The 17124-nt window shown below is 49.0% G+C and overlaps 1 protein-coding gene across 1 annotated transcript in view; it reads left to right on the top strand.

The window, feature by feature from the left end:
- Positions 1 to 315: 315 nt before the first annotated feature.
- The window catches only part of Galnt17 (polypeptide N-acetylgalactosaminyltransferase 17), a 377891-nt gene continuing 361082 nt past the window's right edge, over positions 316 to 17124 (top strand). Inside the window, exon 1 of the mRNA XM_055606411.1 lies at positions 316 to 1642. Within this exon, the coding sequence (XP_055462386.1) occupies positions 1405 to 1642 (238 nt within the window). The 5' untranslated portion in view covers positions 316 to 1404. The remainder of the gene's footprint in view (positions 1643 to 17124) is intronic.

Here is a 17124-nt window from a genome sequence, read left to right as displayed (position 1 = left end):
CCAACATGACTTGACTGCTCCCGGGTCCCGCGCGCTCCCCACTCTCTCCACACGCCCCCACCCTTTCCGGGTGCGCGCGCAAGAGCCGGCCAGCTTCCCCTAGCTGTGCGCTCCGCAGCCTGCGGGTGGCAGCGGCGGTGGCGACTGGCTCTTAGGAAAAGAGGTGACCAAGGGACCGCGGAGGAGGAGCCGGCGCCGCAGCCGCTCCCCTCGGGACCGCGCCCCGCCTTCCGCCGCTACCTGAGCATCCCCTCTTGGCTCCCCAGCTGCTCCGGGCTACCCCACCATCCCCCTGGGGGACCGTGTGTACTCTCAGTGCCGTAGCCGCGGTGTCATTGCATTCGGCGATCGGGACATTCGAATCTTGGTTCTCTTGGGGGCTTGGGACGAGCTGCGCGGGCCGTGGTGACAGGCGGCGGGGGCGCCAGCGCGCATCCCTCCCCCGCGGCGGGTAGAGAGGCGTGTGGACAACTGGTGTGACTTTGGAGATCCGACCCCTCCTTCCGGCCAGCCTCGCGACGCGCCACCTTCCGAGACAGGCCACTGTGTCCGGCAGGCCGTGGAGGCTCATGTGGGGACTTGGAACGTGTCCGGGAACCCGTGGCGTTGTGCGCACTGGTGAGTTTTGCGGGCGGGGTGGGAGCGGAGAAGACGTCGCGCTGGGTCCCTGCTCCCGCCCCTTTCCTGCTGTCCCCCCACTTTGAGAGAGTCATTGAGATCTGAGCGTGACTGCGGAGCCTGGAGGATGCAGGCACCGGGCGCCGGCTTTCCCTCCTCCTGGAGTGATGGAGAGGGCCGGTGAGCTGAACAAAGACACCCGCCCGGAGGAGCGGGTCCTCTGCTGAAGAGCACTGTCTTCGCCCCGCGACGGCCGCCTGCGGGCGAGAGCGTCGGCCGCGCAACTCCAGGAGTGGCGCGCTCTTCTGCGGGCGGGCGCGGAGCTGGAGCTGGGCACCTGCGCGCCGCTCCCGCCACATCTCGGGAGCATCCCTACTACCACCGGGTTGTTGCCGAAGGTCTACGTCTCCCGGGGTCCAAAGTCCAAAGGCAACCTGTTCGGGGTGCAGCGGGAAGAGACGCCGGGACCTTTATCCTTTGCTGCCTCGTAGGAGGGACTGCGTGCTGTGGACGGAGCAGGCGTTTCGGGGACACTTTTGTAAGCCAGGGGCTTCCGCGTGAGTGAACACGCCTGGTGCCCAGCAGGCGCGTCCTCCCGGTGGACTCTGCCGCCTGAGTATCGGCGTTTTGTGGACATCAGCAACTGGGACCCCCCTCCCCCCTCCCGTGCTTCCTCCCGGGGCATTGTCCGGTGCGAGGGGTCTGCACTGTCTCGGGCTGCCCTGCGCCTCGCAGGTGAGGCTGGTGGAGGCGTGGGTCCAAGGTAAGGACCGGCCGTGCTGTTTGATGGCTTCACTGAGGAGAGTCAAAGTGTTGTTGGTGTTGAACTTGATCGCCGTGGCCGGCTTCGTGATCTTTTTGGCTAAGTGCCGGCCTATCGCGGTGCGCAGCGGAGACGCCTTCCACGAGATCCGGCCTCGCGCCGAGGTGGCCAACCTCAGCGCGCACAGCGCCAGCCCCATCCAGGATGCGGTCCTGAAGCGCCTGTCGCTGCTGGAGGACATCGTCTACCGTCAGCTTAATGGTAAGGACTTGCCTGGCGCCTGTGGGTCCAGGTGTGTGCGGGCACAGGGGGCACCTCCCTGGCTCTCTGCTCCGTGTACCCCAAGCTGACGTCTGAACGCGCCTGGTTTCTTTTCCATCCCTGCTCTGTATCTGGGACTATTAGAGAAACCACTACCTGCTCCTTTTCCATGGAGTACTCTAGCTGGAAGCTTGGTCTCGCTCTAGAAACCTGTCACCACAGTTGACTCTTGTCCGCTTGTGACTCCAGCTTCCAGACAGGGTGGACTGAGGCTGGGGGCGTCTACAAAGGAAAAAAGGCTGTCAGTCAGTGCTTGGTGTTTGGTGGGGGAGCTGCTAGGGAAGTGGGTGAAGGCTTGAATGAATGCGTTATTTCTTTAGGTTGATTGCATCACGAAGAGTGCAGACTCTTCCTTCCCACTGCCTGGGTGCAAGGTGGTATGTTAAAAACCATCCCATCCTGAACCAAGTGGCAAGGGAGGTTCACGTTCTCAGTGGGTCTGGGAAGCAGGTGTTCGTTCACAAAGTTCAGCCAAACAAGAAGGGATGGCACCCCAGGTTCAGTGTTTTCCGGAAGCTGTCCCATCCAGCCCATTCTAAGTGAGTTACTATAAAAGGGCAGGGTGGGGGACCTAACTTACTATTTCCACCTGACCCAAGGGACTGATGGTCCCTGAACACTTGCTGTCTTCAGCGTCACGTAGTCTAGTATGAGAAGACATAGTGATTACGGAAATCTGGCTCTCTCTTCCCAACCTTCTGCGTGTTCCCATGGCCTGGAACTGTCAGCCATTGTAATGACTGCTAATAACTCCTTGCTGTGTGCTAGAGGGACATTACAAGCTCTGCACGTGCATGGTAGCACATAACCATCAGTCCACGGAGCTTCCGGCCCCTCCCCCACAGGAGAACAGAACAAACCAGACTGGGGGAAAGTAACTAAGCTGCCTGTGCCCTTATTGATGTTAGTTAAGTGGTATTTTAGAGTCTCTTGACTACAGGGCTCACGCTTTTGGCTAAAAGGCATAAATTTCTTTTCATATGTCTTTGTGCAGGTGTGTGTGTGTGTGTGTGTGTGTGTGTGTGTGTGTGTGTACACGTGCAGGCCAGGGGCTGACCTGGAATGTCATTCCTTGGGTACATTTCCCTTAAAATCTTTTTTTAAAGACAGGGTCTCTCAGAGATCTGGCGCTCACAGAGTAAGTGAGGTCAGCTGACCAGCGACCCCAGGAATCCAGCTGTTTCCACTCTCCAGCTCTGGGATTACAAGTACATGCTACCGTGCCCAGTTTTTTTTTTTTTTAATGGGCTTTAGGGACCAAATTCAGAGGTCTTCAAGCTTGCTTGGCAAGTATTTCGCCAACCGAGCCATCTCCCTAGTCAAAAGACACAAATTTCTATCTTGGCCTCCTAATTTTAGTTTCAAACGTGTGTGTGTGTGTGTGTGTGTGTGTGTGTGTGTGTGTGTGTGTGTATGGTGTATTTGGGGAGAGTGCACACATGGAGGCCAGAGGCCACATATGGAGGCCAGAGGACAACTTCCTAGTCAGCTCTCTCTCTCTCTCTCTCTCTCTCTCTCTCTCTCTGCCATGGGGTTGTGAGGGTGGATCAAGGTCCTCAGGCTTGGCTGTCCTTACCCATTAAGCCTTCTCACCGCTCTGAGCTGAGTTTTAATGTATATATGATTTTTGGATAAGTGAACCGCACAGATCAATAGGTGCAGCCACAACCTGTTTACACTTGGGTTGGGGACCAGACTTAACTGCCTTTACTGGGATGAGAATGACAGACTCGCCTCATGGCAGGTGGCCGAGGACTAGGGAGACAGTTTTGTCTCTCTCTTTTTTCCCTTTGATGATGCCTTCTGGGTAATTCCGGGAGAGGGATGTGGACAGTCTTCCACATTCATGGAGATGCCATAGTCATCGTAGCACCGCATGGTGCGTATCCAGGGGGCTTTGATGAACCATCAGTGTGAGGCTGCAGCTCACAATCGTACCCTTACAGGTAATGAGGCCAGGCCGTCAGGGCAGCCCACGAAGGCCGTGCTGAAACTCTTCTCCCAAACACCTCAAGACAAAATGGACGGAAGAAGACTAAACCCCTCTGTTCATTTTGGAGCGTGTGAACTCTGCACACTGGAGGTGAGGCAGGAGGATCATATGTGCAAGGCCAACCTGGAGATTAGGCTAAACCAGGAGAGGTGGGAGTCATTTTTCCAAATTGATACACTGCGGAAAAACATGCAGGAGACATCCCCCAAATAGCCAGACCTTGCTCACTCTCAAGCTACATGCAGGGACACAGGTCATTTTAGTAATTGTTTCCATTAGGGACATGAAACGCTATGGCCATACCTCTTAATGGGAATGAATTATAAACATCCTATGTGGTACTCTTTGTTTGTTGTGGTGTGGATTCCTACGTGAACACATGCATGTGGAAGCTGGGTGTCATGTCTGCTGTCTTCCTCAATCATTTCCCCACCTTGGTGTTTTGAGACGCAGTCTCTCACTGAACCTGGAGCCTCCTACCTTTGGCTAGACTGGCTGGCCAGCAAGCCCTAGTGACCCTCTTCACTCAGGCTCTGCAACACTGGGATACAGGGAAAGGCATAGCAAGTCCTGTGCAGCAAGCACTTTACCCAGTGAGCCATTTTCTCAGACCACTGTGTGGGCCACTTTTTTTCCCCCCCGATGTGCATGTCCCCTTAGCATTTGCAACAACGCTGTGAGGCACCTGTCCTAATTTGTCCCTTTGAGACATGCTGGCAGCCACCCAGCAACTATTAGGGCTTTAAAATGGCTCTGGACCTTGTTACCTTACGGTGAAGGCTCTTAGCTGCTGTGCCCATTCAACTTCCTGGACTTTACTATCAAAGTCACTTGCAGGGTCTGTGTATACGCAGAATTCATGGCTCCTCAGGGCTCTTTTTCAATAGGCAGAGAGTAAGGTCCAAGACTTTGCCTCTGATGAACTCTTCACTCTCTATCAGATACTCTTCTGCCTATACCAAACCTAGTAAGGGCAGGTTTCATCAAATGAAACCTCTCATCAACACTCTCATCAAATGACAGAGCCAGCAGGCTGGGTAGGACTTGGAAGAAGCCAAGATTTTCTTCCAAGGGGGCTTTGGGTCTGGATTCTTTGGCTGAGCTTCCAGCTTTGTAGAGAATGCCCATGCTCAGAGCTCAGTTGCCTGAGCCCTTGCCTAGCTTGCATGAGCTCCTGAGTCCCATCCCTAACACCACAAAAACCAGGCACAAATTTCCAATCTCAGCCCTAGGGAGCAGAAAGGAGGATTAAGACTTCAAGATCATCTTTGAGGACTTATGGAGCTCAAGGCCAGACTGGGCTACATGAGACCACACTTCAAAATCAAAGAAGAATGGAAGGGAGGGAGGGAGAGAAGGAAGCTAGAAGAAATTTTTGGCTGGTTGAGTGGGGAGCTAGAAAGAGGGAAGGCTGGAAGCTGGCTTAGTGAAATCCAGCTGGAGCTTTTCTTGGGTAAGCTAGGACTCCCACCTGGATCTTGGCAGAATCTGTCTTCCTGGGCAATGAAGGTTTGTAGGAATATGCCACCTGGAGGTTTTGTAAAAGCAAAGGAAAGTTCTGATATGGAGAAGACCCTCCCTGTCTCCAACCCGCCCTCAGGGGCACCAGCCTTGTTTTGGGGACTGCCTGTTCCATCTGTCATACTAGGCTGTCTGCTGTACCCAGAGGAAGGGGAGGGCTCTTCCTGGTGCATGGAGAGATGGGTCCAGGGCTTCATCAGTGTTCATGCTGTGCACCTGTCTCCCCCTGTTGCCACTGACAACAAAGGTGACCAGGGACCCAGGGTTCCTTATTCCTTAGCTGGAGCTGGACACTGGGCACAAAGCAGGTACTCATATGCAGCTCCTTGGTGCCGTATGAAGCTGGCAGTTTTCTTTCTTTCTTTTTTAAAATTATTTTTTTATATGCATCAGTGTAAAGGTATCAGGTCCCTTGGAATTGGTGTTACAGATAGTTGTGAGCTGCCATGTGCGTCCTGGGAATTGAACCCCAGGTCCTTCGAAAGAGCAGACACTGCTTTTAACCACTGAGCCATCTCTCCAGCCTCGAAGCTGTCATTTTTCAAAGTTGCACAGAGCTGGTCTAGTCATGCAGTCCAGTGGTAGAATGCTTGCCTTGTGTGTGCAAGGTCCTAGGTTTGATCTCTAGAGCAACAGAAGACATACAAATAAAGATCTACCTGTGGCCTCTTAGTTCTAGCAGGAGAGATTCACATAGAGTCCACCTTCCTCTGGCTGAGTTTTGATTTGCTTGAGTGTGTTTGCTTGTTTTGAGGCTGGCTCTCATGTATCCTAGGCTAGCCCAAAACTCCCTAAGTAGCCAACGATGACCTTGAAATCCTAATCCTTCTGCCTCCTCCCCAGTGCTGGGATCACAGATCTATCCAGGCAGTTCTATGAAGCTCCTCATCGTCATTGTTGCAGTTTGTTTGCTTATTTATTTATTTATTTAGAGGTTTTTTTTTTTTTTTTTTTTTTTTTTTTTTTTTTTTTAGACAGCGTATCTGTGTGTCATAGCCATGGCTGTCCTGGACTGGCTTTGTAGACCAGCCTGGCCTCAAACTCACAGAGATCCACCAGCCTCTGCCTCCCGAGTACCATCTTTGTTCTCATGATTGGTTTCATCTCTGCCTACTTGCTGAGATACCCTACATCCACCTCAGGCTCCTTAGCTTCCACATTGCAACTCAGTCTCTGAGAAGAGTTGGCTGTACTGGAATTCTCTGCACACTCCTCAGTTCTGTCCACTGGCTCTTGTGGTTGAGGGATGTCAAATGTTATGTGGGCAACAGCCTTGTTGCTTTGAGCTACTCAAGGCTTTAGTGACAGTCACATTGTGGCCTTAGCCTGAACTCTTAAGCCTCAGTGGGTTTAACTTTGGAGTCCAGAAGTGACTAGGTTTGTTTTAAAGGGCTGGAGCCCTATTTTAGACTTTTACATCCCACCTCCATCTCTTACCATCTGTGCCTTGCATGTATGGTAGGCAGTTGAGCTTTATTGATAGCTGGAGGGGAGCTGAGTTTTGGGAGGGAAATGATAGCCACAGAGAAAATAACTTTGAGATTGCAAAGGCTGGGATGGTTGGTGTGGTGGAGGGAGAGGTTGGAAAGAAATAAGCTGGGAAGACGGAGTGTGAGAAACCATCGTTTCTTCATAGTGCCTCCATTATCTTGTTTATGCCTTCGTGCCTATTAGCATCTTGCTTCTGCCATCTTGCCTTTACCATCTTGGCTATGCCATCTGGCCAATGCTTTCTTGCCTCTGACTCATTGCCTTTACCATGTTGTCCCTATCATCTTGTCCAAAGTGTCTCTCCTCATCTGTCCTTTCCCCCCACCTTACCCTTACCATCTTGCCTTCCCTCTCCATCTGTCCTCCCACATCTTGCTTCTTCTATGTTGCCTCCTTCATCCTCCCTGTACTATCTTAAAGTTGGTCTGGTCTTTTCTTTCCTGAATGAAAGGAACCAGCTCCTTCAAGGAGCTTGGAAGTGAGGCGGTACCCCAGGTTCAGCACTAGCCAGTATCAGTTTATTTGAGTGTATGACTTTATGTTATGAATACAGTTTAATATTCTCTATGTAGCATAAAATCAACTCACAGGATGCCTGGAAAAGTCTTTTAAGAGCCATACAGAAGAAAGGAAAACTCTTTTAAAATCCATAAAAAAGCCAGACACTGATTTTGTTGTTGGAAATCCCAGGTCATGAGGTACATAATTTTTGGTTTCCTGCCACCTTTTCTGTCACCTTCTAAGGAAGTTATTTATTTCTCTCATTTTAGAGATGAGAAAGGTGAGAAACAGCGATATTATTAGATTTAGCTGGCATGATACAGCAAGAGAAGGGCACGGCTCTCCCTTCTTTTCCAGTACTCTCGTGATGAATGATAGGGGTGGAAGAGGGGTCCATGCAGGCCTCTCTCCCCCTCAGAGTCCCCAGCGCAGTGAATTGGAAATGGGAACACCCGAGCGTTGGCCCTGTTCTCTGTCAGCCCTGGGCAGCTGTGTCGTAAGAGGAAATGCAATTGACTTTGAGTTAGTTTCCAAATTTAGATTTCAGAAGGATATTGAATAGAAGCAGGGTTGCTTGGAGAAATTGAAAAATCTTTGCGGAAATAGAGAGAAGTCAAAATTACCTACCCTGCTCCTGTCTCTAAGCCACATGAGTGAACGGAGCTGAAATTTAAAACTGCAAAAAAGAGAACAAAAACAAACAAACAAACAAACAAACAACTAAAAACATTTCCAGATAGCCAGAAGTCTCTAGTCAGGGAAAGTGAGTTGGCATGACTGGTACAGGAAAATCTGCTCTCTTGACTGTAGGTTAGAGCCAGAAAGAACAGGATTGTGAGCAGGGAAGGCTGGCCTCAGACTTCCTGTGTAGCTGAGGGGGACCTGTAACTCCTGATCCTTCTGCCTCCACGTCTATGGTGCTGGGATGAAAGGTGTATTACAATTGTTGTTTGTTTGTTGTTTGTTTTCTGTGTTGGAAAGGAACCTCTTTGCACATACTCTTCTAGCATCCTCCTAGCAGAGACATTCCCAGGCCAGGACAGTCTTTTGTGAATGACTGTCTTTGGTGAATGGCAGAGCCAAGCCCAGCAACCTTTTCCTACCTAGATAAAGGTGCCTTTACATAGACCACGAATGCTGAGTAGGACTTGAATTTCCTTGTGGGGGTGGGCGAATAAGAGAGAGAAAACCAATAAATGTTTGGATTAAAACTAACCGCTTCAGGGCTTGGGAATCAGCAGTAAGAGAGCCTGCTGTTCTTGGAAGGGGCTAGGGTTCGGTTCCCCGTATCCACATGGTTGCTCACAGCCATCCTTTACTCCAGTTCAAGGGGATCTTATGCCTTCTTCTGGCCTCCACAGCCACCAGGCATGCACGTACATACCTGAAGCAAACCAATCATACACAAACAGTGAAAATAATAAATCTTAAAAAAACCTAAACAAACCTCAAGTTTGAGATGGTTCGGTGGTTCACTGGCTGCTTTTGCAGAGGACACAAGTTCTATTTCAGCTGTGCCAGGTGATTTACAGCTACCTGGAACTGCGGGTCTAACAGCGTGCTTCTCAACCTTCCTAATGCTGCAACCCTTTAATACAGTTCCTCATGTCATGGTGACCCCAACCATAAAACTATTTTGTTGCTACTTTGTAACTGTAATTTTGGTACTGTTATGAATCGTGATGTAAATATCTGATAGGGGATCCCTGTGATAAGGTCAGTTGACTCTTCCAAAGGGGTCACGACCTACAGGTGGAGAACCACTGATCCAGGGGCTCTAATGACCTCTTCTGGCCTCTGTGGGCACCTGCACACATATAAAAATTAAAACTAATCTTTAAATTGACAAACAAAGCCCAAAACCTCACCACTGCAGAGGAGGCTAGAAGAAAACCAACTCTGAATGCCTTCTCCATCCTTGGTATAGGTGCATTCAGCAGGGCCTGGAGACAAGGCTGACCGTGGAGTCTGGGTGGCTGAAGCCGGGCTCGTTTCCTTTAGCCCTGCCAATTGATTGAAGCCGGCTCTTCCTGGAGAAATAGGGAAGTCCATTCTTGGGGAGCACACTTAAGGAAAAGGGAGAAGGCTCAGCCTCAAGACTGAGAAAAAGGAATGTAGGCAAGGGAGGCCTGAGTGTGTGAGTCAGCTGAGATCAGCCAGCCCGCCAGTCTTTAGACACCTCCAGAAGAAAAGTTGTGAAGGAATGTCAGACAAGGCCAGTTTCATTTCTGGATCTGTCAAGTGATTTTGGGTCAGTGGCTCTGCTTTTTAGCCATAAAGTGGGGGGTCACGGTATGCCAGGTTGAATTGAGAATAAAAGCATAGGGTGTTGGTGGCGGGGAGCGAGGATGGTAGCTCAGCTGGTGCCCTGCTTGCGGTTCAAGTGTGAGGATCTGGGGTTGGAGGGTTGGCTCAGTGGTTTAACAGCACTCGCTGCTCTTCCAGAGGTCATGGGTCCAATTCCCAGCGACCACATGGTGGCTCATGACCATCAGGTGTAAGGATCTTGAATTCAAGTCTTCAGAAGTCACATTTTCAAAGAATCTGTGTGTGGCAGCACGTACTTACAATCCCAGTGCTGGCGAGCTGGACACAGAAGATCTGCGGCCTCACAGTCCAGCTGGCCTCGCCTGATTGTAAGCTCTAGGTTTAGTGAGGGACCCTGTCTCCAGAAGCAAGGTGGAGGGAGCCTGGGGAACTGCAGCCAAAGCTATGCCCTGGCCTCCACACGCGCACGCACACACATTTACAGACATAAGCGTGTGTACCCACCCACATGTCCATTCACACGGCTCACACATGCTCGTGTCCCTACACATGGACACATGTGTAGACACATGGATACTTACGCCAGGGGCAGCTGTGGCAACGTCAAGGTTAAAAGGCACCTATGTGCTGCCTCCCTGTCATAGTCCGAGGGCCCACTGGTGTCTTGGGCCCTAGCAGTTGCTCAATAAGTACCTCCCAAGCAAGCCGAACAACCAGTAAGCGTGACACTGGCTATGACTCCAGGGATGTAAATGGGTCCTTTTTTGTTCTAATTTCTTGAACTCCATAGACTAATATTTAGTTGTTGATTTTGAGAGTCTTATGTAGCCCAGGCAGGCCTCACATTCATGATCGCATCCTGCCCATCCCTGGGGTTAGAGCTGGCTCTCATGGCTCTACCATGTCCTAGCATTTGACACGGTGACATGATATCATGTACAAAACTCATGTAGGAGAATTTTGTGTCAAAAAATATTTCAAAATATATCTCAAAATCAGGAGGTCCCTGATTTTGTGTTGGGCTGCAGGTTCCACAAGCCTGGTAGACTAATTTGTGACTTTTTTTTTCCTGTTTTGTATGTTTGCCTGAAGCTGACCTCTATTTCATCTTCCTTCTCTCCTCATCACCCCACCCCTTTCTTTATTTACAGTGGTGGTGCTTTTGAGGCCTAGGGAGAGAAATGGTAGCCCATTACAGCAGTCAACCACCTTAGCCAGGGTTTCATTTTCTGTAGTTTTAATTACAGGGCCATGGGCAATAAGCAGTACAATAAGATATTTTGAGAGCGAGAGAGCGAGAGTGAAGAAGGAGGGAGAGGGGGAGTGAGGGATAAAGTTTGAGCTGCTCACATAACTTTTATTATAGTCTGTTGTTATAATTAACTCTTTTATTAGAAGTTCTCATTATTAAACTCTTGCTGTGCTCTATGAGTGAAATTTAATTATAGGTACAGGGTGTGTGTATGTGTGTGTGTGTGTGTGTGTGTGTGTGTGTGATTTCAGGCATGCATGTGAAGGTCAGAGGACAACCTCAGGAGTTACATGTCACTTTCACCCTGTTTGACACAAGGTCTCTCGTAGCATATGCCAGGCTAGCTGGCCTGATGTCTCCCAGGAGTTCTGCTGACTCTAGCTTCTCTTTAGCCATAGAAGCAGTGAGATTACAGATGTACCCTACAGTGTCTGGCTTTATGTGGGTTCTTGGGATCTGAACTCAGGTTCTCATGCTTCCATGGCAAGAGCTCTACCCCCTGAGCCACCTGTCCAGTCCAGGTGATTTTTTTTTTTGTAACAGTTAGAGTATACAGTATAAGTGTTAGTAGCTTTATATTACTTCGATAAATACCAGATATAAATCAGCGTATGAAGAGGAAATTCTCATCTGGGCCGGCATGAGCTGTAGTTTCAGGTGCCCCTGGGAGATCTTGGGTATCCTACATTATGTCAGGTCCCCTCACAAAGGATGCCGGCCACTCACATTGGTGAGGGAGCGTGTCCTTGTTGCTAGAGATAGACTACATGCCACAGACGGAAGGAAGAGTAGACGGTGCCGACCTAGACTCTGCGTGATACTTAGAAACATCTGTGCACACGTGTGCATGTATGTACACAGGTATGCTCATGTGCGTACAACTGCATATATGTGTACAGTTGTGCATGCATGAGAGAGAGAGAGAGAGAGAGAGAGAGAGAGAGAGAGAGAGAGTAGGCTAAGCATCAGCCTTGGCTGTCATTCCTCTGGCTTCTGTTTCACTTTAATTTTCTGACAGTGTCTGTCATTTGTCTAGGGCTTGCTCGTTAGGTGAGACTGGCCGACGAGTGACAGCCCAGCGCTTACACCCTTGTACGGCCACACCTAGATTATTATGTCAGTTCTGGGCATGGAGCGCAAGTCCTCACGCTTGCAAGAGAGACTGACACTGATTGTAACCAGCTCCTTACAGAATGCGAGGCTAAGCATGGCTGTCAGGGGCTGGAGAGGCGGCTCGGCACTTAAGAGCACTTGCTGTATAATCATGAGGCCGGAATTTGGATCCCACCGTCTCATGGGGGGGGGGAGTCCCCAATCACCTTACCATCCAAGGGATCAGATGATGCCCTCTTCTGACCCTCAGGAGTCTCCTTCACGTGTGCACATATGCTCCCTCCCCCACATGCATGTGTGCATGTGAGGATGCAGGGTCATATGCATGCATGGGCGTAGAGGCCAGAGATTGACTTCCTCAGTCGTGTAAGCCATGGCGTATCTGTGTGTGAGTCCAGGCATATGCAGGCCACAGAGCATATGTGGAGGTCAAAGGATCGTGTTTGGGAGTGAGTTCTCATCTTGTACCTGTTGAAGTAGGGTCTCTCTTGTTATTTGCTAGTTAGCCTGTGAACTTCCTGGCACTTCTGTTTCTGCCACGCATCTTGCTGTAGAAGCCATATGCCTGGCCTCGTATTTGTATTTTAGTTTCTGTGACAGGGTCTCTCATAGCTCAGCTAGACTGGCTGTCCAGTGAGCCTCAGGGATCCTCCTGTCTCCACTCAAGTCCGGTTCTGGGGTTACAGATGTGCACTACCACATCTGCCGTTTGACATGGGCTCTGCAGATCAAAATCAGGTCCTCAGGCTTCTGCAGCAAGCATGGTAATGACAGAGCTGTCTCGCCAGCCTCACACTCAGTGGGAATTAAACTCGGATCCTCTGCAAGAGCAGCAAATGCTCTTAACCACTGAGCCATATCTCTAGCCCCTTCTCTCAGAATTTAAAAGAACGATTTTAAAAAGATAATCTGAACATCCATTACCTTTGCTACCTCATTTATTTATTTTTTCTTCCTCTTCTCTCCCCCATCCCTTTCCCCCTTCATCACCCTACCCACGACACTTCCAGAACACTTAGAATAAATGCAAGATCCCGGTGGATGCAGAAAGACCTTCCTATCCCATAGCAATCACTTCCATCCATCTTTGTAGTCTGGTGACACATGGATGACAGCCATCTTCGCCACCGATAGAGTTTTCCCTTTTAATAACAACCTGCCATTCCTAACTGCAGAGCCCCAGCTTTGCCATGCCTGAGTAGCAGTGCTCTGTCATGAAGATGGGTGGAGCAGGCTGACAGTGAGCGTGCACCAGGGTTCCGGAAGAGCCTCTCCCTTGGCCTCAGAGACCAGGTCTAATGGTGTGGTTAGCCAAGGGTATCCTGGGGCTGTCCAGGGGTGCTAGATTCCCTCCTCCCTAGGACAAAGGATATGAACACAGAGTCACAAGACTTGAGTTGTGGGTCTTCTCCCTCTTTTTTTTTTTATTTCCTTGTGTGTGGAGTGTGCACATACGAATGAAAGCGCATGTGTCTGTGGAGGCCAGAGGTCATCCTTGGCTGTGGTTCCTCAAGTGCTCACCAGTGCCTAGTCTTCTAAGATAGGGACTCTTGCTAGCAGGGGATTTACCAGGCTAGGCTGGCTGGTTGGCCGGTGGGGCCCAGGGATCCTCTTGTCTCTGTGGCTTCCATGATAGGTTTACAAATATACAACATATATACACACACACATGCAAATGTAATTACTCATTCATCTTGACTCGCATGCTGTTTTGCAGGGTCAGCTTATAACCCTTGAATCGTAGTGAGTTGTTACATGGTTTGACTTAATACTTCATAAGAGCTTTGTGTCCTTGGGGAAGCTCATTCCTAGTTCTCCTGCCTCAGCCCTCAAGCGCTGAGGTATGCAACCATCATGTCCAGCTCCACAACTTTTTATTGAGGTCTGCTCTAGGTTCATTCTATTGCTGTGGCAAACACCTTGCCCACAAACAATTCAGAGATAAAAGGACTTACTTTGGCTTACAATTCCAGAGGCATAGAGTCCCTCATGGTGGGACTCCTGGCAAAAGGAGCCTGATACCAGCCTGGCGGTCAGGATCCAGAAAGACCACATTACATCTATACACAGAAGAGAGAAAGAGAGATCTTGAGAGAGGGGGAGAGGGAGAGAGGTGTAGAGAGAGAGATCTGGAGAGAGAGATAGAGAAAGAGCTAGTGAGAGAGATCTAGAGAGAGAGATATCTTGAGATAGACAGCAGAGACAGATCTAGAGAGACAGAGGCAGAGAGAGGGAGAGACACAGACAGCAAGGGGGGCAGGGCTGTTAAACCTCAAAGCCCACCCCCAGTGACACGCTTCCTCCAGCAGGGCTCCACTGCCAAGAGATTCCATAACCTCCCCCCTCACAGCACCACCTACTGGAAACCAAGTATTCGAACACATGAACCTGTAGGTTCTTGTTCTAACTAAAACATCTAGCACATCTCCTTTGCCAAACCTACTTAATCTCATGATACTGGCTCATATGTAAGGAAACTGGACCTCAGGAGATTTAAAATAAGTTGTCTAGAGACACCCACCAGTAGTTCCATTCTGTAACACCTACTGCACAGTTGGCACTTACTGAGCCTGTGGTGTGAAAGAAGTATTTGTCAGCTGGCATGTGGTCCCGGGGCTGCAGAGGGGAAGTGGCAGGCCTGAGGCAGGAATGTGAACCTCCCTCAACAGCCCATGGCAGGGTGGTGCTGGAGCCTCATCACTCAGGCTTAGCAGTCACCCGTGTGTAAAGTTGTAAAGCTGTTAATTTTAGGGCTCGAAATTATGCTGTGTGAGCTTTAAATCCAGCCCATAATTAGAATAAAATGTGAGAAAAGTGAAATTGATATTAAGTTAATTAAAGGGCTTTGCTTATATTGCAAGGAAATTAGCACAACAGAGTGGGAATGCTGACACGCACTCATTGTTAATTTCTTCTGTTTGGGCAATGCTCAGCAGGCCTCAGGCAAGCTTTGTTCCCGGCTTCTGCCCTGGGCCCTCCCTGCACTCCCTACCCAAGCTATAGTACTTGGATAGTTGATCGCACATCTGTCCAGTGGAACCGTCAAAGTCGAGAGTGTATTCATTCCGTTGGGATGCCAGGCTCGGTTCTGCATTCGTGTTACTGGGATCATTACCGGGGCTCACATATCTGCCTTATTGGGGTCATCATGGTCAATCAGATGTTTGTATTATTGGCATCACTGAAGTTTCAACTGGGAAAAAGCCAGAGGGATCTTGCCATTGAGGGACTCGTGAACTATCTTATCTGCCTGTTAAGATATAGGTCGTCCATCTGCACTTGATAACTTGGTCTCTCTCTCTCTCTGCTTTCAGGTCTTTGAGACAGGGTCTTGCTCTGTGATATAGGCTAGTAGCAAACTTATGATTCTCCTGTCTCGGTTCCTTTAGTGCTGGAATTGCAGATATAAAGGTGTGTGTCAATGTGCCTCTGTTTATGGTTTTTAGTTTTTCATTTTTTTTTTTACATTTATTTATTTAATGTCTACTTTGTTTATTTGAAGCAGGGTCTCTCACTGACCTGGAGCTCAGGAAGCAGGTAACCTGGAGGGTAAACCCTAGGGTTCTGACTATCTCTGCTTCATCTCCACCGAGAGTACAAATGTGTATCCCATATCAAGATGTTGTTGTTAAATCTGGATTCAGAGCGTTGAACTCAGGTCCTTATGTGTCGGATGGATGCCCACTCATGCCATGCTACACATGTGGAGGTCAGAAGACAACTTTCAGGGGCCAGTTCTCCTCCAACATGTAGATCTTGGGGGTCAAACTCAAGTCATCATATTTGATAGCAAGTGCCTTTACCTCTTGAGCTCTCTTCCTGGCTCTGATTATTTTAAAAAATGCATATGTGTGACTATTGTGTGTGTGTGGTGGTGGGGGATACACATGGACATGTATGTATATACACATGGAGGCCAGAGGACAACCTTAGTTCCTTGGACTCTTTTGATTATTTGAGGCAGGGTCTCTCATTGACTTGGAGCTTATGAAGTAGGCCGGACTAGCTGATGGTGAGCCCTGGCGTGATGATTTTCTGATTTCTCATCACTGGGAATTCAAATGTTACAGGACATTTGATCACAAGAGTGTATTGTTTACTTGAAAAACTTGTTTCTGATTGTGGTGTGGCTCAGCCCTAGCACATACCTTTAATCTAAGAGCTTTCTCCCTGAAAAGGATTAAATAAAGTTAACCCTAGTTCAAGAGTGAAGGGATCAAAGAGCCAGCGACTGAGTTCATGTCAGAGACAGTCCCTGTTCCTCTTACTAAGGAACCCACTTGGATAGTGAGCTGCCATGGGCTATATTTGTGCAGGGGTTCTAGGTTATCTCTATGCATGGTCCTTGGTTAGAGTATCAATCTCAGAAAAGACCCCTGGGCCCAGATTTTTTGGTTCTGTTGCTCTCCTTGTGGAGCTCCTGTCCCCTCCAGGTCTTTCTATCTCCCCCTTATTTCATGAGATTCCCTGCACTCTGCCCAAAGTTTGGCTATGAGTCTCAGCATCTGCTTTGATATTCTGCTTGGTAGTCTTTCAGAGTCCCTCTGTGGTAGGCTCCTATCCTGTTGCCTGTTTTCTCCCTCTTCTGATGTCTATCCTGTTTGCCTTTCTGAATGAGAATTGAGCATCTTACCCAGGGTCCTCCTTTTTTTAGCTTCTTTAGGTGTACAGATTTTAGTATGATTAACCTATATTATATGCCTAATATCCACTTATGAGTGAGTATATACCCTGTGTGTCTTTCTGCTTCTGAGATATCTCACTCAGGATGATCTTTTCCAGTTCCCACTGTTTGCCTGCAAATTTCATGATTTCCTCGTTTTTAATTGCTGAGTAGTATTTCATTGTGTAAATGTACCACAATTTCTGTATTCATTCCTCGGTTGAGGGACACCTGAGTTGTTTCCAGATTTTGTCTATTATGAATAAAGCTACTGTGAACATGGTTGAGCAAATGTCCTTGTGTGTACTTGAGCATCTTTTGGATATATGCCTAGCAGTGGTATAGCTGGATCTTGTAGTAGCACTATTCCTAATTGTCTGTGAAAGCATCAGATTGATTTCCAAAGTGGTTGTACATGTTTACATTCCCACCAGCAATGGAGGGGGGTTCCCCTTTCTCCACATCCTCTCCAGCATGTGTTGTTACTTGAGCTTTTGTTCTTATCCATTCTGATGGGTGTAAGGTGAAATCTCAGGGTTGTTTTGATTTGCATTTCCCTGATGACTATTAAATTCTCTCTCTCTCTCTCTCTCTCTCTCTCTCTCTCTCTCTCTCTCTCT

The sequence above is a fragment of the Psammomys obesus genome, unplaced genomic scaffold, assembly GCF_907164565.1.
Source record: "Psammomys obesus unplaced genomic scaffold, mPsaObe1.curated_primary_1811, whole genome shotgun sequence".
Lineage (NCBI taxonomy): Eukaryota > Metazoa > Chordata > Mammalia > Rodentia > Muridae > Psammomys > Psammomys obesus.
The sequence above is the reverse complement of the archived record's forward strand: the minus strand, read 5'-3'. Positions and strand labels throughout refer to the sequence as shown.